The following is a 22,754-nucleotide window of genomic DNA, read 5'->3' on the forward strand; positions in this document are numbered from 1 at the left end:
AATTGGCCTTTCCAGTTGGGTTCTTCACTTCACTAAGCCGCAAACCTGTCCACATTGATAACACCAAGTGATACCTCACAAATATGTTCAGTTACCTTTGTTCATAAAAGACGAACTAATAGGGTTAAATCAAATTATTTGTATTAGTTATGGCTAGCCTCAGGGGACGCTTAAGAAAGAGTTTCCAGTATCTAAAAACAGAATGATTGAAAACAGAAGACTTATCACAGATATCTCTGAGGGCATTCTGAAAATCCTTAGACCAAATATGGTTGTCAAAGCTCAAAGCACCCCTGAGAATTGGTAAATTAACCACTACGGTTGTGTGTTGCTTTCCTGCTTACAAGGACAAACTTTTTAGTTTTCCTCTCTCTGATCAAACAGAGTCATAAACTCGAGTGAGATGGCCTTGGAGCAATGACATTTAGCTGATGTTTCCAGAAAACACACTCATTCATAGCGACAGAATGAATGTTCGAAAGACGTATCTCTCTCTCTCACTTTAGATTAAAGGATTCTTTGTGCATGAAGATGAAAGTTCGCCCTGCAAACAGTTATGTGTTGCAATGAATGTGTGTGTGTGTGTGTGTGTGTGTGTGTGTGTGTGTGTGCGTGCGTGCGTGCGTGCGTGCGTGCGTGCGTGCGTGCGTGCGTGCGTGCGCGCGTGTGTGTGTGTGTGTGTGTCTGTGTGAGTGTGTACGTGTGTCTGTGTGTGTGTGTGTGTGTGTGTGTGTGTGTGTGTGTGTGTGTGTGTGTGTGTGTGTGTGTGTGTGTGTGTGTGTGTGTGTGTGTGTGTGTGTGTTTGATTGCTTGTGCTCTGCAGTGTCCATGTGTTTGAGGGTCCTACAGAAGTGGTAGTGCTGGCTAAGACAGACACTCTTTGATGAAGACAGAAAGAATGTATGACGAAAATATACACAAATATGTACACAACATTTCTAATTAGTATATATTTTCTAATTCATTCCACAAATTGCACTTATTAGGGTGACTTGTTTAGTTATGTGTTGTTCATGGTCTTAATTGCCCCTAAATTGGTCGAAATCAAAGTCAGATATAGGTTGTAAACGGTTCTAATTGGTGCATGCAACATTGTTATTACATCACAGTGGACGACATTAGGTTGAGATAATTCAGTGACACTTGAGTCCAAAGACACTTGAATCCAAAGCAACAATTGACAACAATCAATGCATTTAATCAACATTGGAGCAACTGCAACATTCACGCTGCCTGACTTTACAAACGCAGCCAGATACGAGTGACAGAATCAGAAGAAAGGGTATATTTCCTTCTTCTGGTTTGTTTATTTTCTCACCAGTGTTCTCATGAGCCAAGTGCACGTGAAACAAGACTAGGCAAACTACAATAGCACTCAAAGACCATAATAGAGACTATAATAGGTACCACTTGAAGGCCCAGTAAGGCAGGGTATTCTACACGTCATTCAGACAGGGGACCTGGACCCAGTTTAGATGTCAATCACAGAAGATAAAAAACACTCTCATTTCAACAATTTCCTTTGTTTGTTCTGGTCATTCACACATTGGTAGTATCATTCTAAAATAATTTGATATACAATTATAAATATACACTTATATGTAGTTATAGGCTGCAATACTCTGGACAAAATTGTGTGTGTACATGTGTGCGGGCCCCAAAGAAAAAAAAAAGCATACACACTCACTGAGGAAACCGCACTTCATTGTCCATGAGATTTCCTCCATCGCCACCACTTACCCCACCACCACCACCACCACCACCACCATGCCATCTTGAGCGCTCAACAATAGTCTTTTCTGTGGCATCGCGTGCAAGTGGGGTGGTGCTGCTCCAACTGAGACCCAGGCATGAGGTGCGTGGAGCAGGGAGGGGGAGACAGGCCTGGGGTGCATGGGGGAGGGAGGGAGATGCTAGCAGGGGTGCATGGTCGAGGATCAGGGCTGGCTTGGAGTGCACGGGCGAAGAGAGCGGGGAGTGAGGTTGGCATGGGTCCAAGCCTGAGAGGACACTGAGTGGATTCTCGTCTGGGAGTCGGAGTCAGGCAGGTCAAGCTGCAGGACCGATCCATCTCTCTATCTGGGTCGTCTTTCTTTGAGCAGTGCCTCAAGGTAAGTAAGGATGTCCCATCTCATGAATCTGCAGTTCATTGACAGCACATTAAATGTTGTTAATTATGCAAAAAAGCACACAGACACACTCCCTCTCTCTCTCTCTCTCTCTCTCTCTCTCTCTCTCTCTCTCTCTCTCTCTCTCTCTCTCTCTCTCTCTCTCTCTGTCTCTCACAATCCCATCCACAGATTCTCTTTGTCTTCCCAACACATAAACGCACCACATCTCTATCAATGCCCTATTCTCAAACGTGGAAATCTGTGTCCTAACTGCCCGCAGCTGTAGCCTTCCCTCCCTCCTCTCCACTTTACCCAACTCCACCCTTACACACACACACACATAAACAAGACACACACACACACACATCCACACACCCAAACAGACGTCTAGACACTCTTCTTTGTCTGATAACACAACTGTGACACCCTCCACCTCCCCCATATCTCCCCCATATCCACCCATCGATCTCGTGGTCGGTGTCAGCACCGGGAGGGCTAATTATATAATTATGCCTTGTCTGATCACGGCCCCCGCGCAGCTGACATGAGGGAGGGGGGCCTGGAGTGGGTCTTTGTTTGGCGAGTGGAATGCCATGCACTTGGCATTTTTCAGCCAAAGGGCAGCTCTCTGGAGCTCTCAGCCAAGAGGGGAGGGGGGAGGAAGGAGAGGGGAGGAGGGTGGGGGGAGGGGGGGTCACGGGTGGCAGTGCCCACTCCCTCTCTCTCTCTCTCTCTCTCTCTCTCCCTCTCTCCCTCTCTCTCTCTCTCTCTCTCTCTCTCTCTCTCTCTCTCTCTCTCTCTCTCTCTCTCTCTCTCTCTCTCTCTCTCGTCCTCTGATATCTTCCTCACACATCTGTGCCCACTGTAGGCAGTGATCTCATGAACCCTCGTGCTCTGTGGAAAAGCCCCCGCTGTCTGAAGTCTGTCTGCTTCTGCCCATTCTCTCTCTTTCTCTCTGTCTGTATCTGTCTCTCCCTGCAGCGGTCTCTACTGCCCCTTTTCCACCGGCGGGTAAACTTCGGACCCAGCACTCCTCAGCCCAGTAGTGAGGGTGCGGTAAAGCCCAGCTCAGTTACGGCTCGTGTTTCCACCGCCGACCAGTACCCTTATGGCAGGGCGGGGTTTAAGCCGTATGGCGTTAGCCGCGGCAGCTACGTAGAAATACCCAGAAGTACCTTGCGGGTAATGTGTTTGTTTGTTATTATCTCCGTCGCGCAGAAGTGCGATTCTGTCGACCAATCAACGGACGGCGGGTGTAGCTCGAACTTGCCTGAGCCCTTTCAGGCGTCTCAGTAACCCAACTGAGGAGTACTGCGAGACAAGTACGGCTCAATACGGCTCAGTCCGGATCACACCCACTTTTGGCGATGGAAACGCGACCCGTGCCGCACCTTTGCAGACTGAACCTACCCGCACCCTCCGGTGGAAATGCGCCCTAAGTCATCAGGGTAAGGCTCCTCATGCGGCAGACCATGGCTTTTCTCTAGCCTTCCTCCCTATTAAATCTGCATTCACCTAAGATTGACGGACCCACCAATATCTAAGATCGGTGTCCTTTGTGATAGAGACCTGGGCCAGCGGAGGGTCAAGGTACAGACAGAGACAACATTAGACACGGCAAACACAGAACACATGAAGAAAAGTCTTGAATCACGTTTAATAGGAAACTGACATAAAGACCAAAAATACATCTAAAAGTACTTTCAAAACCGACGTCACCGTCGTTTTTTTTTAGGATTATATTGCCAGCCATGTTTGACCGCGACGTGATGGGGCAGCGGGGCCATTGTTCCAGTCGGCCGCCGACCTTGGGATAACAAGACCCAGGTGTCAAAGGAAAGATTACAGTGCCCCTGAAGCAGCCATGCTTACAGTCCCGACCACCACCACCTTCCCCTCTAGTCTTCGCAACAGTTTTTGACTCAAAGTCAAGAACAACAATGCAGCCAGGCAGTAAAAAAAATAAAGTGTGTCAGACATTTGAGGACCAGAAAGGCTTTGTGAGGACATTTTCATTACAGGTGGAGGGGGGGCTCTCATCGCAACAAGCTAGGCAGTACATTTTCAGGGGAGACTTATTGCCTCATCTACCACCATTAATATACTGGCTAATGAAAACAGCAGGTGCGATGGGTACTCGGCGCCAGCACTCTTCGCTAATTCTGCTTTGTTCGCCGGGGCATAACTCGGTGGCGAAAAAAAGTCCGCAAAAATAAGTTAAGAAAAAGGTAATTGACTTAAAGTGCACTCAAACATTAGGCAATACCAAGGAGATGCATGGGAAACACGTCTTTTGGAACATTCAATATGTGGACAATTTCACGTGTCTAGCAGCAATATAGATTAGCATTTTGATCGGTCCACAGAACCAACCAATGCACAAACACACAGAAACCCATACTTAGCTTGAATTCAGCCTTCAACCTCTGCTGGGCCTGTAGCTATGCTTCCTAAAAGGGGGAAGATAAGATGATCCGTCCAAACCATGGTCACCAACCTGATGTTCCGAAAGCAGAATGAAACACAACACTTGGGAGATAATTGTACTTGAGAAAAAATTCCCACAGAATTCCACGTTTCCATGCCTGTCTGGTCACCCCGCTTAGAGTATGTGAAAGAATGCAAGCAAGACACTGGGGGCCTTTTGGGGCCCCTATTTCTCATATTAATCCCCTTCATGGGCCCCTGGTGTATAGAAATACTGATGATTATGACATTACTACGATAAGAATTATCAACAAAAATAAAAAGTTGATCACATTGTATCACAACACATGCCAACAGAATTCTCCCCCAGAGATAACAATCCTCAAACAATCCCAAGAGCCCCAGGATCAGCGCGAATGAGTTGTGCGTGTTTAAAGTGTGTGCCAAGTGATGTATGACACACCCATTTAGCAATGAGACCACACCGTTATAGGGATCATCTTAAAAATCCCCCCACGACCCGGCCAATTGTTCTGGACGCAAGAGCTCCGTGTGAGCCAGAAACCTCCTTCCAGAAGCTGTTGGAACGGGACCAGCAAACTTTTTTCCCACCAATGCGCTTCAATCTGCCAGGGTCGCCCAGCGCTGACCTCTGCTGGCTGGTTGTATATTAGAAGTGACCAAGTAATACTATCTCCCATTAGAGTAGGTACAGTGGTAGGCATGTGATTAGGGACCCATGCTAAAGTTGAATAAAAAGAGGAATAACAATTCATCTTTTGGAAATTGATCTTAATGCCTAATTAAACAAATGAGGAAAAACCAAACCTTTAAGGACACTGATTTGCTTTGTGAATGATTAATGCATCGGACATAAATAAATGTGCTCCATTAAAATACAGGGTGCATTAAAATAACACCCATATGTTAAATTCTTATAGAGGCTGGCAGTTAACTTTTTTTAAAGGCCAGTTATTAGTGCTAATGAGCTGAACCTATTCTTCAATAGGTTCGACTCAACCCCTGCCCCAGTGAGCTCAGCGAGTCAGTCTGTGCCCCCCTCCTTCACCTCCCCTACCCCCAACCCAGTCACCTCCCCTCCCTTTCCCCCTCCACTCCCCCTTGCTACCAGTCTTGTCATTACATCAGGCCAGGTGAGGCAGGAGCTATCTAAGCTCCAGAGGTATAAGGCAATGGGTCCGGACAACATCAATCCCAAGGTGCTTAAAGCGTGTGCCGGACAGCTTGCTGGAGTGTTCCAACACCTCTTCAACCTCTCCCTGAGGCTAAAGAAGGTGCCCCAGTTGTGGAAGACCTCCTGCATTGTTCCGGTGCCTAAGATAGCTCGTCCTAGCTCTCCCAATGACTACAGGCCAGTGGTGCTGATCTCACACATCATGAAGACCTTCGAAAGACTGGTTCTACAGCACCTCAGGCCCCAGGTGTGTGACTCCATGGACCCACTGCAGTTCGCGTACCAGGCCCAACTCAGCGTGGACGACGCCATCATTTACCTGCTGCACAGGGCTTACTCACACCTGGAGAAGCCGGGGAGCTCAGTGAGAGTCATGTTCTTCGACTTCTCCAGTGCGTTTAATACCATCCAGCCTCCCCTGCTTGAGAAGAAGCTCTCAGCAATGCAGGTACACCCTGACATGGTGGCCTGGATTGGTGACTACCTTTCCAGCAGGCCACAGTACGTGCGGCTGCAGAGCAGCCTGTCAGATGTGTTGATGAGCAACACTGGCGCACCCCAAGGAACAGTACTTTCACCCTTCCTCTTTACCATCTACACCTCTGACTTCAGCTTCAACTCTGGAACCTGCCATCTCCAGAAATTCTCAGATGACTCCTCCATCGTGGGCTGCATCAGTGAGGACAGGGAGGACGAGTACAGAGGTGTGGTGGAGGACTTCGTCAGATGGTCTGAGGAGAACCACCTCCAACTCAACATCGGCAAGACCAAGGAGCTGGTGGTGGACTTCCGCCGGAAGAGGAAGCCCCCAACCCCTATTACCATCCAGGGGGTTGAAATTGAGACGGTGGATTCGTATAAGTTCCTTGGAGTACACATCAACAATAAACTGGACTGGTCTGACAACACAAAGGCCCTCTACCGGAAGAGTCAGAGCAGACTCTTCTTCCTCAGGAGGCTCAGGTCGTTTGACGTGTGTGGCAGGCTGCTAAGGACATTTTATCTGTCTGTGGTAGCCAGCACGCTGTTCTTTGCTGGGGCGTGCTGGGGAGGAGGCATCAAGGCTGGGGAGTCAAACAGACTCAACAAGCTGGTTAGGAAAGCCAGCTCTGTTGTGGGACTTGAGCTGGACAGTCTGGAGGTGGTGGTGGAGAGGAGGATGAGGGACAAATTCAAGTCCATCATGGGCAACCCCTCCCATCCCCTCCATGCTGAGCTGTGGCAGATGGGGAGCACCTTCAGTCACAGGTTGATGTTCCCCAGGTGCAAGACGGAGCGCTTCAGGTGCTCCTTTGTGCCGGCAGCCATTAGGCTGTTCAACAGTGCCCGATGATGATTGTGTTTGTGTATGTCTATGTGTTTGCATATGCATGTGTGTGTGTGTTTAGGTATGCGTATATATGTGTATATGCATCACCCATCTTGATGTTGTTTCTGTTTGTCTTGTTTTTGTCCCTATTAACTATAAGCGTCTCCTTATGCATCAGCACTTTGTATTTCTTTATTTATTTATTTATTGTATTTATTACATTGTTATTTTGTCCTGTGTCCTTCCACTGCTGCTGCAACAAACAAATTTCTCCTACGGGGGATTAATAAAGTTATATCGTATCGTATCGTATCGTATTTCATGGGTCCAGGATACTATGCATCCTGATTAATTTCCCTTAGCCCTTGGAATTAAAATAGCCCCACATCATCACATACCCTTCAGCATACCTAGAGATTGGCATGGTCCTTTTCAGTAAGCCTAATTGCTGTTAGTTAACCTAATGATTTCTCAATGCAAATCAGCTAATAGTTTATTTTATATTCCTCTTTTTACTCTTTAGCATGGGTGCCTAAACATATCCCTACCACTGTATGAGAATAAAATAGGGAGATTTTGGGGAAAAAGGGAAAAACTTATTTTCCAAACACATCAATCCCCCTCTCCTCTCCTCTCTCTCTCCCCCTCTCTCTCTCTCTCTCTCTCTCTCTCTCTCTCTCTCTCTCTCTCTCTCTCTCCCCCTCTCTCTCTCTCTCTCTCTCTCTCTCTCTCTCTCTCTCTCTCTCTCTCTCTCTCTCTCTCTCTCTCTCCCCCTCTCTCTCTCTCTCTCTCTCTCTCTCTCTCTCTCTCTCCCTCTCTCTCTCTCTCTCTCTCTCTCTCTCTCTCTCTCTCTCTCTCTCTCTCTCTCTCTCTCTCTCTCTCTCTCTATTTTACTCTGATACAAGCTGAAAGGTGGGGAGAGAGAGTGGCAGACAAATAACAGACTTTTCCTGGTATTCATTGGAGGGTTGTTTTCATGTGTTTGTGTGCGTGCGTGTGTGTGTGTGTGTGTGTGTGTGTGTGTGTGTGTGTGTGTGTGTGTGTGTGTGTGTGTGTGTGTGTGTGTGTGTGTGTGTGTGTGTGTGTGTGTACTGTACTGACAGATAAGAAACAATCCATTACCCTGATGAAGTTATGCATGCTAAGGAATTCAAAATAATGTGCCTTAATTGCAGGTTCACTGCTTTGAATTATAAAATTATTGTTATTAAGAAAAATGTTGTTGGAATGGAATCACAGCATTCTCATGGTTCAAACCTAAGAATTCCAGGATTGCATTGACTAGTCTTATAATACAATTGATATATTTCATAATTGGACATTTAATTGAGCTAATTACGAAATTATAGCAAAGAATGCATAATCATAAATCATCCAAGCACTAATTTCAGATGTGAAGAAAGATGTGGCAACTTTCTCAACAGTAATCCTGAGATTATAACGCAATGTCAGATTGTTCCATTGCTCTATCACACTCAAGGTCGTGCTTTGTTCTGGAGTATCAGTAGGGGTGTAATTCAGTTGAAGGTACAAAGACCGAAGATAACCATCAAGGTTGTATGATATTGCATTTATACAACAGTTAAACAAGTGCCATTTATTAGTTAACAGACAACCAATGAGGATTTTCCCAGGCTGTTTTCCGGCAACTTTATTATCATGTACATATATCTGTAGGATTCTAAGTAATGGGCATTCAGTGAAATAAAAGATAGCAGTTGTATTTGGCAAGTAAAAAAGCAAAAAAATAAATAAACTTACTTTTTACAAAATGTTAGGTTTTCTCCTTTGTTGTTATATCATTATGCATTATGTATACATTATGTAATTTTTTATGTAATTACTTATTACCTATTTTTTTGGCCCTTAATAACTTCTGCAGCTTCTTCCCCTCAAAACTCCTTAACATTTTTAATCTTCAGCTTGTATCGGAAACAACGGCTACTTCTTATCAGAAATAAATATGATAGACTCATATTTATTTCGAAAGGCTGAGCTCGAGGCAGTCGATTTGCTTGAAGTCGACAGCCAAGAGGCCAAACTGACAGAAGAACAGCGTCACCACGAGGCCCTCGCACGCAACCGCACCGGGGATGTGGCCCACAGCGAACAGAACCATTGCTGGTAAGGCAAACAGTCAAGGACATGATGGCCGTCACGATTGAGCATTTGTGTTTTATTTATTTACAAGAATTTATGTGGAAAGCTCCCTATGTACTTATATTCACTGCTAAATTCCCCTAATACTCATTCTCGGTCACACTTTAGACTTGTCATTCCACGCACCAATTGCAACTCAGGAAAGATTGCTTTTATAACTTTTATGCTCCTGACAGATGGAATAGACTTCAGGAGTAACTAAAACTGGAGCGATTGGTCTCAATTGAGACGACCTAGGTGATGATTGCAGTTGCATTAAATAAGGCTCGCACTGGTTTTAGATAGCTTTCTTAATTGCCCCATTGTACTATTTATATGGAATAATATGTGGCTCTGGATGTTTGAACTACTGTTCATATTAATTGTACATTAGAATTTATTTTATTGTGTGTTGTAATCAGGGCATTATTGAAAAAGAGAGCCTGCTCCCATGGCCTTCCCTAAATAAATAAAGGTTGAAATAAAAAGTTTGTACAATACCTGACCTGATACAGTGGCAGATGCAATCCCTATAATGTGTTTGAATGCTAAATAAATAAATTGATCAATCTGCTGAAAATGCGTTTTGCGTTCCATTTTAAGGCTGCATGGTGACATAAGCCTATGGTCGACACAATGTTTTCACATGTGCCTCACCGGTTTCCTGTTACTGTGTGTTGATGTCATCTAAAGTCAAAGCAAACAAACGCACACACATTACTTCTCAAACTGTAGGGAAGTACAAAGAAAACACTGCTCTACACTACTCTAGTAAGTATGATACCGGTATACTTCTACTCTATAAATTGGTATTTCTATCAAACGGAACAGAATACTATTGCGCCACTCATTCTCTACTCAGAGGATTTCTACAAAACAGACTATATTATCCGTCCATCCTCATTACGTATGATAAAGCTCTATCAACCAGAGGCGGTAGGATACCAGTGAAGAGCAGGGCGGTGCAGGCCGAGCAGCATGCCACCCGGAGCGGCCCCAGCCAGTGCTTGTGGTGGCAGGGAGCGCTGTGGTACATCTGCCACAGCTGGAGCGTGAAGTAGACCAGGCCTGGGATGAACGCCAGGAACATCCCGAAGAAGTGCAGCACCATCACAGCCGAATGCTGATGGGACGGGGGGCAAAACATGACTCGACACACCTTTTTTTGAATTGCTTTTTGGCAAACCGCCTTCCCCTCTCTGCGATATTTGATTTGTTAGCATTTAAATATTTGAACGGGACTTTTTCATTGTAAAGCGCTTCGTGAATAAAATGTGTTACCTGGAAGTTGCCCATGAGGGAGATCCCTGACGAGGAGGTTAGCCCCAGAGCCAGGCAGGCCATGTTGGTTTTTGGATGGCAGTCCAAGTCCCGGATTTGCTGATAGCGGATCACCACAATCAACATGCCTAGGGTCCAGAGAGGGGAGGAGGGGGTCGATGCAGAAGATGGGTTGGAATCAGTCAAGACAGATTATAACCAGATATGGTCAGCAACCCCAGTTATACAAAAAAATGCATACAAATATCATTATATTATATATATTTAAGTAATAATGATCATAATAATATCTGTAATTATTGCCAATAATATATATTTATTATTATTATTCGATCATATTAAATAGTATTAAGTCCTATTCTTTATTAGAAATATATATCATTTTAATAAATATTATATAAAAACATATACACAATAATATGAATTGCATAATAATATTTTGAGTTAACAACTAATAATTTATAAATGAGTAATTCTTTATTATATTTAACAGTTAAGAATATTTTAATGCCGTAACCTAAAAGCGAGCAGATGTTGCATATCTGGGAGAAGATGCAACTCTCGGGCTGGTAGCTGCCGCAATAGCTTTAACAACGGGAGAAAAGTGTCATGTTAGGCAACACCATGTATTAAGCAATGCAACACAATGTAACAGCATGTAATTCATAAGTAACAACGATACGAAACCGCTTAAGACTACCCTAGTGTGTAACCTTTTTGCCTATTCCTAACCTCAACCTCAACCTCAACCCCTAACCATAACCCGACTTTATTTGCTGTTCCACAATGTTATAACATTAAGTACATGCTGTTATATTTTTACATTGCTTATTGAATAGCTTGATATAATTTTGTAGTTTGTCATGTCTGTCCTTTCTGCAATCCCTGATATGTTAATATGTATGTAGCATGTATGTAATAAAAGTGTATAATTTAATTTAAGTGCAGTCTTGTCTTACTTACCTGATGAGCGGAAAGCTCTCTGTTATGTTGACGGACCCATGGGAAACAGCCACAACACACCTAACAGATATTAATGACTTTATTACTAATTAATATTCACATAAAAGTTCTGGGTTTTCTGCATGTAATAGTCCACTGTGATCCGCTTTTCCATGTTGTCAGTGTGGTAACCACTCAGTTTTCTACTTCAGTGCATTAAGATCACTTGTTGGATTTATTCCTAATATTTTGCTGATCAATATGCGTAAGTAGTGCTCACACTGCCGCTATGCCGACCAGCCCAATGGCAGTGAAGCAGATTGGAAGCAACAGCCATAACAACATGATGTCATCCGACTGCTTCTCTTACCCAACTCTGGCTCAGAACCTGCTACAGAAAGACAGACATTCTCAATCACGTTAGACAACCACTAAATACCCATGAAAAGGTTACAGATAAGAAGGCATATGTGGAACACACATAAAGAAAGTAGGTCCAAGTTGATCACATCATTGAGGAAATAAGTTAAAGGCGCATGTGTTTCAAGGTTCATACAATTATATGAATAATTATCAAACAAAAGCTTAGCTATGTAATAGTAGGCTATACTCACTCAGGTTTTTGAACAGCTACTGACTGTAATAGCTAAGTGCAACTTCAATAAGATCCAAACTTCATACTTATTAACACCTCTTATCAAGCCCTAATAAATAAATAAATAAATAAAACCTTCTTTTTATTTTTTTCCTAGTCTGTCTTGCATAGTTTTGATAGGGCAATATGTCAAGCGTCTTAGAGTACCATATTAAGCGCTATATAAATGTTATTTATTATTAATAAAACCAGCTGTGGGTGTGCCAAAACCTGACTTTAAGCCTAGGATTGGTTTTGGGGGAAATATGACTATTAATAGGTCACAAGCTTTGAATTTGTCCTTAATGTATGAATATATATATATATATATATATATCCACACACATACATATGCACAAATAGGGCTGGGCAATCATTAATGACGAAAAATCTATCAAAATATGAGGTTCAAAACTTCATAGAAAGGAAAACTAGTTGTAGTCCGATCCCATGCTTTATAGTTCCATATACTTCGATCTAATGAGCCTCAGTGAGGCTTAATAAAATTTAGGTTTGAATCATTAGCCGTGATATACAATATTGTGTAAATGTTAATGTCACCGTTTGCAGTATGAAAGAACAGTCACTTATACACACAATTGTATGGCCTGTATGTACAATTTGTGAAGATAAATACACATAGAAAAATTTAAGACGGACAGACAAACATGTGGCCATACACAAACTAAATCTGATACACTTAATGTATATTTGAAGTATAAGTGCACTTCAAGTACAATAATAATTTTCTTTTGAATTGAAATAAAGCCTATGATTATAAAGAGGCCGCCGATAAAAGTATTTAGAACCCTGAACTCATATCTATATCAATATTCATAGCTTGCCCGAAAATAGAATAGGTTTCTTAAGGCAATCATCTACAACATTCTCTAAGGTCTTCCAGTAATTAATTAACTGGAGATTTCATCTGTGCCACACAGAAGCTGAATTGTAAATGCATTTATATACACTGTAACACTTGACCTTCATAGTATTAGTTTTGGTTGAGAATGAAACAGACAAATGTTTATGAATATATTAAATTCAACAACAGACTGCATGAAGTAAAACAAACAATAAAAAAGGCACAAGTCACCGTTTCAATATTCATTCAAAACACAGATGGAAAGATGCAATACAACCCATTTTAGCTGAAATAAATCTTATTTTATTCAGTGTAACAGTCACCAATGTCAACACAAACACAGTTTGTTGCCAGTTGGACCGCTGCATGTGCGTGGAAGCATTTGTGTGTGTCTCAGAGCTCAAGTTCAATCTTGACATCCATTTTGGTTTTGTACGGCTCCAGCATTGGTCGAACCTCCTCAGAGAGGAATCTGGCAACCTAGAAAATAAGTAGAGAAGAAGAGTTCATACATTTAATGTTTATTAATTTCTCTAAAATTCTTTCTACTACTGTTCTGCACGTTCTGCTGTGACACCCAGATTTCCCATCTGGCTTAATAACTTACAATAATTTTCAAGCACAAATATGTTTGACCTGATGTTTTCCCTGGACTACCTCTAAAATGTTTTGCTTTTTTAGCCTTCAACACATGTTGCATAGTGTGTGGAATTGGCCACACCAGCATTTCACTGCCCACACATGTATGAAACTGCATCCTACACCATGTCCACTAACTGTCTGTGCAACTGTGTGACGCCAAGTAGCGTAGCTCGGCTTTGGGGGATGAAGAGGGAGAGGGGTTTTGAGAGTGTCGATATTAATACTCAAAAGGGTTAAATAGATTAGTATAGGATGTTATTTCTTTTGATAACATGGAAAACACAATTGATCCGCATTGAATACAGATATGTACAGCTATTTGAACTACTAGCCAGTTGAAGTGTTGCGTGTTGCAACTTCAACCAGCCTCTTTGGATTGTTTATTTTTTTGATAAAGTTTGATTTAGTTCTTGTCGGTTTGGAAATGGCCGGGACAACGGGGGGCTACCTGCTGAGGCGCTCGGCCGATGAAGGTCTTGGGATCCAAGATGGCGTCCAGGTGAGGGAGGATGGGGCTGAAGTAGGGGTCTGCCTGGACCCGGGTCAGCAGGTCATTGTCTCCGCCTTCCTGCTTCACCACCGCGGCAGCCTGCTGGGACAGCACGCGGATCTTCTCATGGCAGTCCTTGCGCACGGCAGGAAGTAGTAATAGTTAGAAGGCAGTAGCAATTTACTGTTACATTGTGTATACTTCTTTGAATAATTAACATTTCAAACAAAGGCTTTTGAATAGATTCCGGAAACTGCAACACAGACGAAACAACAACAACAACAACAACGACGACAACGACAGAGCTGGAGGTTCAGCTGCAATCTCGACTCCCTCCGCCGCCCACCTGTCTGTTCCCTCCGGCCTTCACCATGGCCATGATGATGTTCTCCGTGGCCATGAAGGGCAGCTCGTGGCGGATGTGTCTCTCGATGACCTTGGGGTAGACCACCAGCCCCTCGGTCACATTCTGCAACGTGCTGAGGATGATGTCGGCCGTCAGGAACGACTCCGGCAGAGAGATCCTCCTGAGGCGACCGCAACGGAGGGACGAGTTCAGGGGAAGACCGCGACGAAGTAAAACACATGGGAGGCAACCGAGACCTTTAATAAATTCAATTGTCTACGGCGTCCCGAAAAGATTGCTTTAGTGAGCTCCTCGCTGTGCTATTTATGTAGGTCCTGAGATAGACACACAGACAAAATGGCAGACATTCAGTGTTGTATTTTTTGTGCTTCGGCTGGGCGACCTGTTTGCGCTGTCGTCCAGCGTCCTCTCCAGCCACTGGACGGAGGCCGTCTGCATCGGGTTGCTCAGCAGCGCCATCAAGTGGCGGGCCAGGCTGCAGCAGCGCTCCGCCCGCATGGGGTTCCTCTTGTAGGGCATGGCACTGGAACCTGGGCGCACGACGCACGCGTGTCAAATATATCGGACCAAAATGGAAAGTGGGTGTGTCCTTTGAGTTCCTTGAAGAGTTATGACTAAGGGTGTTACGAAATATCGATACGGCAATATATCGCCGCCTTTTTATGTGCAATACGAGAATCGATACACTGGCACCGAATTTCTATATTTTCATTGAATTATTTATTCATATATATTTTTTTAAGACAAGTAACTGAAAAACTCTGTTTAGACAATGAATAAAGACAGAAATCCAACCCTTTACCCATTTCACAGGCACTATGTATTCATAGTTAGACATACTGTATATCGTGATGTATAGTTTTAGGATTGTCTCACTATATATTGATAATCACAGAATCGCTGTATTGTGGTATCATCATAACGTGGGCCATGTATTGCATATCGTCTAATGAGGTACCCTGTGATTCCCAACCATAGTTATCACAATTTGTTTTGTTGAGCGATTCTCCGGAAAGCTGCAAACAGCAATACCGGAGGCAAAGCAGTCATCCGGTATATTATTTAGAAAACTATTTTTTACTGTTATATTAATATAATATAGATTTATGTTCTTGTTATTGTATTTATTGATGTATGATGCATCTATTCATTGATACTTATGTATTGATATTATTTATTCATTATTTAGTAATTTTTAGTAACATTTGATAATTTAGTAAATGCTTTCATCAGATGACCATCAATGAATTAAAAAATAAATAAGGAGCCTGCAGGCCACACACTCTCCTGCTAGTTTTGAGATACATTGACTTGTTGAATAAAATTTCAAAAGCAGATACATACCTATCTGTTCTTTCTCAAAGGGCTCCTCAATCTCCTTCAGGTTAGCCAGCAAACGGATATCAGTACAGATCTGTGAGTGATATAATTAAAAACCAGGTTAAAATAGAAAGAAATGGTTATGAAAGTACACAGGATAGTCAACATAAAAAATATACATTTTAATCACAATCACAGAATACGATTGTTGACATCTAAATGTATTTTAATTTTTGAATAATCTCTGCAGGCTTCGTTTATATGTGCAGTGTTGATAGTGCAGCACTAGGGGACGACATTCTTCATGCGATTCCCAGTCAGTTTTCTCTCACCTTATGAATGGTGGCTCCTAGACTGGCCAGGCTTGACAAAGAGTCGATGTCAACCTTGCGGCTGTACGTCTGCCCTGTCACCAGGTAGGACCTGGGAAGGGAGGGAGGAGGAAGGAAGCAAGGAAGGGGAGGAAAGAGGAAGTCATCTTAAAAATTCGATTCCCATGGCAATAGTCTTAGCAATACTGGCCTCTGCCCCATTTTTTTCCCACAATGTCTTGTTTTTTTAAACGATTTATGATGACTATATGCTCTGTAAGGTGACCTTGGGTGTCTTGAAAGGCGCCTCTAAATTAAATGTATTATTATTATTATTATTATTGAAATAAAGAATTTGTAAGTTTAATTTCTATTTCATCATTACATAGAACAGTTGAGCTCTTCCTTTGTCAATTGTCCAATCAAGGTCTAGTGAAGATTCAAAGGGATCACGGGGGATTGAGTTTTCAACCTAAATATGAGTGGGTATGGAACTCACTTTTTGAAGCCAGCCATCTCGGTCACCATTCTGTCCAGATCCTCCACCTGTCAGTAACCAAGCCGCAACGTAAGCATGGTGACATTATACACTTTTGAGGCGTTTTAGTGGGCATCGAGTGTCAAAAGGTCTAGAACCGCTGTCCAAATGACTGTAAATGCATCGACCACTGTGGATGTCTACGGGCGCACACCTTGTCGTGGTCCCCCTGGAACAGCTGCAGGAAGCTGGCCTGTGTGCCCGTGGTGCCCTTCACCCCCCGGAAGCGCAGGTCGTCTCGGGCACGCTGGAGGTTCCTCATGTCCATGGCCAGGTCCTGCAGCCACAGGCAGGCCCGCTTCCCCACCGTGGTCAACTGGGCCGGTCTGGGGGTGGAGGAGACAGCCAGGTAGGACGGGAGGAAGGAGAGGGGGATAGGAGGAAGGGATGGAGGTAGGAAGGATAGGAGGATGGAGAGAAGGAAGGAGGAGACAATGAGAATAATAATGGGTGACACGGCCAGGGCAGAAGAATAGGACCATGCAAGGAAGGAAGGAGTTTGAGAGAGAAAGATAGGAAGGAAACATTGATAGAATGAAGGACAGGAGGATAAAAGCAAGGAATACATGAAGGAAAGAATGGATCAGAAACATGTACAGGTCAGATAGAAGTGTCACACATACACACACACACTAAATAATTTGAAATAAATAACAGCACAGCAAGAAAAATAGCAAATGCCTTAACAAAAACAACTGTGGCTATCTCCTGAGACAGCCTCGCGCGTCTTTAAGTGAAACTCACTGGTAGTGTGTGTAGCCCAGCGTGGGGAGGTCAGCGTATTTCTCTGCAAAGTTGGCCAGTCTATCCAGAACCCTAGCCAGCTGGGGGGAGGAGGAGGAGGAGGAGGGGGGGGGGGGTCAGCATGTTTTCATGTGCACACACTTTAACACATGACCAAAAATTAGATCAGTCACACACAGAACCACAAACGCTAGCCCCACGTAAAGATGGAAGATGAAATACCGACGAAGGCGACCGACCTCGGTTCTGCAAACCACTGTGTTCTTGTGTTCGAGACACATCGCCTTGCAAGCAAAATATGGCTAGAGTTCTTGAAAGGCTTGGATCTTTATGTTCCTATACTTGTATTACTAGTAATGGTTAAGGTCAATGTTGCAAAAATGATTACCCATTATATCCTTACCTAATCTTCTAAGGTAGCCTTAGCCTAACTAAACATTAAAGTATAGGCCATAGGCCATTCCTTTTATAAACACTCATTATATACAGACATGAAAACACACCATTCGGTCTGGGGATTAATACTAGGGGTGCACCAAAAAATCGATTCATAAGAGAATCGCGATTCTCATTTACTACGATTCAGAATCGATATAAAATGGCCCAAAATCGATTTTTTCTTTTTTATTATTTCATAACTTTTTTTCTTTTTAAAGCTACTGAAACATATTAATGTTTTGTGCAACAGTTGTGTACCACATGATATTTTTGGTACTGCAACATTCCTGTGAAATGAAAATGCATCTTGTTCAACTAAACCATTTTTATTATACAGAAGCACATTATTTTTTTTCCCAACTTATTTTATAGCTAGCTTCTTAGAGCAGCAGTTGTGGTCCACAAAGTGGAAATAAATAAAAAGCGATTTACATTTTTTATTTCAGCACACCCTTTTGCGAATAAAATAAAATAAAGAAATAAAGATAATATATCAGCACATCACACACTTGTACCATCGAGGCATTGGTAGTCACACTCTGGCACGTCTATAGCCTTCGCTTGAGTTGATGATAACGTTAGATACACATACACACAAAAACAGATACACCTAACCCAACACACACAAAACAACACGCATTTCAAACACAAACATAACACACTTACATAACACCCGCACAAACCCATCACAGATATGCATAACCCAACACACACACATGAACTCTTCCAGGATTTCATCATCCATAACATCTGTTTATCTCATCATTATGTCCCTGTAGTAATAAAGTACTGCTGCTTGCTTCACCAAAGCCACTCTGACATGATCAAATTATATCCAGATTGTTGACACAAACAGCTGAGGATTCGACAGAGAACACACACACACACACACACACACACACACACACACACACACACACACACACACACACACACACACACACACACACACACACACACACACACACACACACACACACACACACACACACACACACACACACACACACACACACCTGAGCCTCACCTTCGGCAGCAGGATGTCAAATCCGTCCCGGAGCATGATCAAGTCCTGGAGAAAAAAAAAAAAAAAAAACGAGTTGGCAAAGAAGGGAAAGTGTTACTGTACTCTAGTTATCATTTGTGCACCTGCCAACATCTACAAAGGGTTAACGGTAACCATCTGTACTTTGCAAGGCAGATCTTTTCCGCATGGACCAAGGCTTTTCTTAGGCGAGAAAGGACAGCTGTGCTTGCCTGATGTGAATCTATTTTAAAAAGGTCAGGACAGGTCTATGGTACACCTGGTCTGTGTACCATGGGACACGTTAACTTCTGGCTCCCACCGCTCTTCTCTGCACATAGTGTACTGTACAGAGAGAAAGACGGCTGAAAATGACCCAAATCAGCCTCAACTTTTTTCGCCAAAATTATATCAAGATCTGAATAAGCCCGATCCAATGGCCAAAGACGGTGTAATTGTATCGATAACTACTAGCGCAAATTATGATAAATTTTTAGCATTTCACTAGTCAAATCTGTCCTGAAATGAAGCGAATAAAAAAATATATAAATAATTCCAAAGAAATTAAAAAGAGACACCATAGATTCCATATATGGTCCTTACGGTGTTGTCCCCCACGTAGCAGGAAGTAGCACCCAGGTGGATGATGGGCGCTGCGGCGGGGCAGCAGTGGGCGAAGGTGTGCACGTGAGCCATGACGTCGTGCCTCAGCTTGCGCTCCTCGTCCGCCGCCATGGCGAAGTCGATGTCCTCGGCGTGGCCCTCCATCTCCACCACCTGGGCCTCGCTGATGGGCAGACCCAGCGCCTGCAGGGGGAAGAGGGGGGTGGGGGAGGCGGTGAGGACGGGGGTAGTCATGGGTCGAGAGAATAAATCGGAATACAATAGGCCTTTGGCGAACGTGCATGCGTGCGTGTGTGTGCGTGTGCGTGTGCGTGGGGGGTCTTATATGCCCCAGTGGGAGGTAATGGAACCCCTTTACCCTGGCTTGTCGTCTCCATGAAAAGGGACATTCATCAGAAGGGTACGGACACTGATACTGTATCAAATATGTTCAGGTTTAAGAGATAAACATTCCCTTAAATACAACCCACAGTGGGAACCGAAGTATGGATTGTTTGCTGCCTGGCTGCGCAAAGGTAGAACGAGCTCCCCACTGACATCAGGACAGCTGAAACCCTACACATATTCCGTCCTATAATATAAACCTTGAAGTGGTTGGCTTATTTGATGCATTTTGTGTACTGGCATTATATTTGCAATTTTTAGGTTGTATTCCCATGGTTGATAAGACGCTCTGGACAGCTAAGGAATGGAAGGGAAATAATCGAACATACTGGGTATGATGATAATATGTTTTGGGGAGTCATAAATGTAAATTCCATTCACATTAATGGACACTTTTATCCAAAGGTTCTTACAATACTTTCAGTGAATACATTGTTAGCAAGGGTAGGCCCAGTGGGAACTAGGGGTGTAACGGTACACGTATTTGAACCGAACCGTCACGGTACAGGCACTTCGGTGCGGTTACAGAGGTGTACCGCGGTCCGTAAATGTGGCGTACATAGCGTTAATATGGCGAATGTAAAGGCTTGTTTTGCGGTGCGGAACTTAAAACTTGAAGTCGGAGTTCCCCCCGGACCGTTTAGCCTTATTAGGCTCGGCTCGCACGTGCGCGAACTCGTAGTAGCAGTAGCAGAGCGCGATCGCGACTGTGTGTGGATTGATGTCTACTAGCGAACTGAGAGCGAACTGCATGGCGAGCGACAACAGAAAACCGGAGCTTGAAGATGCCCCCCTGTCATTTAAATCCCAAGTGTGGGAGAACTTTGGATTCCAGGTTAATTATCACAATGGGGAAAGACGAGTGGACAAGTCGAAAGCTGTGTGCAGACATTGTTCAACAGCGATCGTCTATGCAAATGGGAACACATCGAACTTGCACAAATTTTCGCCCCCGGTACAATTTTAACGTGACGGCACCATCCAGGTGTTACTGTCACCGCTGCAAAATGAAAAAAAGTTGTTCAAATCGTTCAAACCCAGCTCCCTACACTATTTAATCAACCCCTACACCTGTCTGGGAATTCAGAACGGGCAAATGCCATCACCAGGTCTATTGGTGTTTTCATTGCCTCTGACCTACGAGAGGCAATGAAAACACCAATAGATTATAAAATACATAAGCTGTAATTTAAGTTAAGGCTGCAGTTGCACTTTTATTGAATGATTGATTATATTTATGAGAACTTCAGAGCTTTAGAGAGCTGCAGGAATATGTTACAAACTCTTTGTTTACATACCAGCTTAAAGAGCCTAGACTGAGCATTAAAACTGGATTTTTCATTAATTTTATGTTAAGGTTATTGGAGAATTGCATCATTTTATTTGTATGTTTCATACTGACAGCTAAAACTGTTGTGTTTAATTCGTTACTAATTAAACTTATGTTCGTTCTGTCAAGCAATCCGTTTTTTCACCATAACTATGAACCGAACCGTCCTGTACCGTACCGTGACTTCAAAACCGAGGTACGTACCGAACCGTGACTGTTGTGTACCGTTACACCCCTAGTGGGAACCAAATCAACTAACCCTGGTAGTATTAATGCCAGGCTCTATCATTGAGCTAGACACAAAGTACAGATTTTGACTCAATAACTTCTAAAAATATGTTGTGAAATAGACTACAGCAGCTTAATCGATTGGTCAAATTACAGGTTGCGCCCTCCTTAAATAAGTTGCATAAAAGGTAAAAAAAATATATACATTATATTCCCAGAGTACTTTCTGGAAATGGGGCTTCTGCTCACAAGACACATCACATGCCAGGAGCAAGTGCCTCCAATTTGCACTGAATGGTCATGTGACCTTGCTAACAGTTAACACAACGAGACAGTTGATTGGCAAACAGAGTTTTTAAGCTAAATAAATGTTTGTTCTGTCCTGTTACTTTGATATTTAGCCAGGCCAGCTGATGGCCGTGTGTGTGTGTGTGTGTGTGTGTGTGTGTGTGTGTGTGTGTGTGTGTGTGTATGTGTATGTAGGCCTATGTGTGTGTGTGTGTGTGTGTGTGTGTGTGTGTGTGTGTGTGTGTGTGTGTGTGTGTGTGTGTGTGTGGAGATGCTGCTTCCAATTAAACTACATTAAGGGTGTATATGCATCATTCACACAGTATTAGGTCACTCTCAACGATTCAGTAACTGGAGATATTATATAGTTTCAACATTGACAGATCTGGTTTCTATTTACTCAATAGATAATACCCATGTCGGGCCTGCAGGATGATATTTGTGTGCTATTTTACAGAATACGGTGGTTCCTTGGGTAGGAAAATTTGCTTTGTGTTTTGACTCTGTCGAGTTCCGTTGTATTGGCCTGAATAAGACTACAGTTGAGCCCACGACAGAGTATTCCAGTGTTGTTCATTACAGGGGTTGCCTGTAGAACTATATTTAGAACAGGGAACTTGATATGTCTGCCTAAAGGTCGCAACCTTTTCTTATAAAGTAGGTAATACAGGTTTCACGACCCGTTATGCCGGTCTACTACCTAGACTATCATGTAAAGATGCAGTGGCTGCTAACTAACTATCCTGTGTTAATGCATCAAACCTTTTCAGCCTTGGCCAGATAGATCCACAGTTTTCTCCAGGTTGTAAATTTCTTCCTGTCACTGAAGTTGTAGGCCATCTCCTTGCTGGCATATCTGGAAACCAGCGGGGAGCGATATTTCATAAACTCATCCGATCCTTCCATGACTGCAATGAAACTCGTTTTGTTGACACACTTGAATAATTATTCCAGCCTATCTACTAGCAGTCTAAAGACAAGTCAGCTAGCACTGCCGCATGAACGAGCTCACATGGAAGCGTTTTCATCTTTTTACGACACTCATGGTCGACGTACGGCGTGAGGTAATCATTGTTCTGTACTGTCAATAATTTACGATGAAAGGTCAATCGATATTTTGTAA

General features: G+C 43.3%; 3 protein-coding genes across 3 annotated transcripts in view; 1 reads left to right on the forward strand and 2 right to left on the reverse strand.

Annotated features, from left to right (window-relative positions):
- Window positions 1-22,754, forward strand: part of dhx58 (DEXH (Asp-Glu-X-His) box polypeptide 58) — a 375,030-nt gene that overhangs the window by 166,359 nt on the left and 185,917 nt on the right. The gene's annotated exons all lie outside the window — the stretch shown is intronic.
- On the reverse strand, window positions 8,625-12,110 carry tmem150b (transmembrane protein 150B). Its single transcript, XM_060075199.1, has 6 exons — window positions 11,685-12,110; window positions 11,426-11,485; window positions 10,980-11,047; window positions 10,463-10,590; window positions 10,127-10,304; window positions 8,625-9,163 (listed from the first exon to the last, which is right to left on the reverse strand). The coding sequence occupies exons 1-6, from the start codon at window positions 11,747-11,749 to the stop codon at window positions 9,021-9,023; spliced, it is 642 nt and encodes a 213-aa protein (XP_059931182.1). The 5' UTR covers window positions 11,750-12,110; the 3' UTR covers window positions 8,625-9,020.
- Window positions 13,193-22,703, reverse strand: adsl (adenylosuccinate lyase). The gene is made up of 12 exons (XM_060072321.1): window positions 22,394-22,703; window positions 19,381-19,584; window positions 18,781-18,825; window positions 17,316-17,395; window positions 16,726-16,897; window positions 16,533-16,579; window positions 16,055-16,145; window positions 15,747-15,816; window positions 14,785-14,932; window positions 14,382-14,562; window positions 13,994-14,170; window positions 13,193-13,383 (listed from the first exon to the last, which is right to left on the reverse strand). Exons 1-12 carry the CDS (start codon window positions 22,535-22,537, stop codon window positions 13,297-13,299), a joined length of 1,446 nt encoding a protein of 481 aa, XP_059928304.1. The 5' UTR covers window positions 22,538-22,703; the 3' UTR covers window positions 13,193-13,296.

Source organism: Gadus macrocephalus, chromosome 2, assembly GCF_031168955.1.
Source record: "Gadus macrocephalus chromosome 2, ASM3116895v1".
NCBI lineage: Eukaryota > Metazoa > Chordata > Actinopteri > Gadiformes > Gadidae > Gadus > Gadus macrocephalus.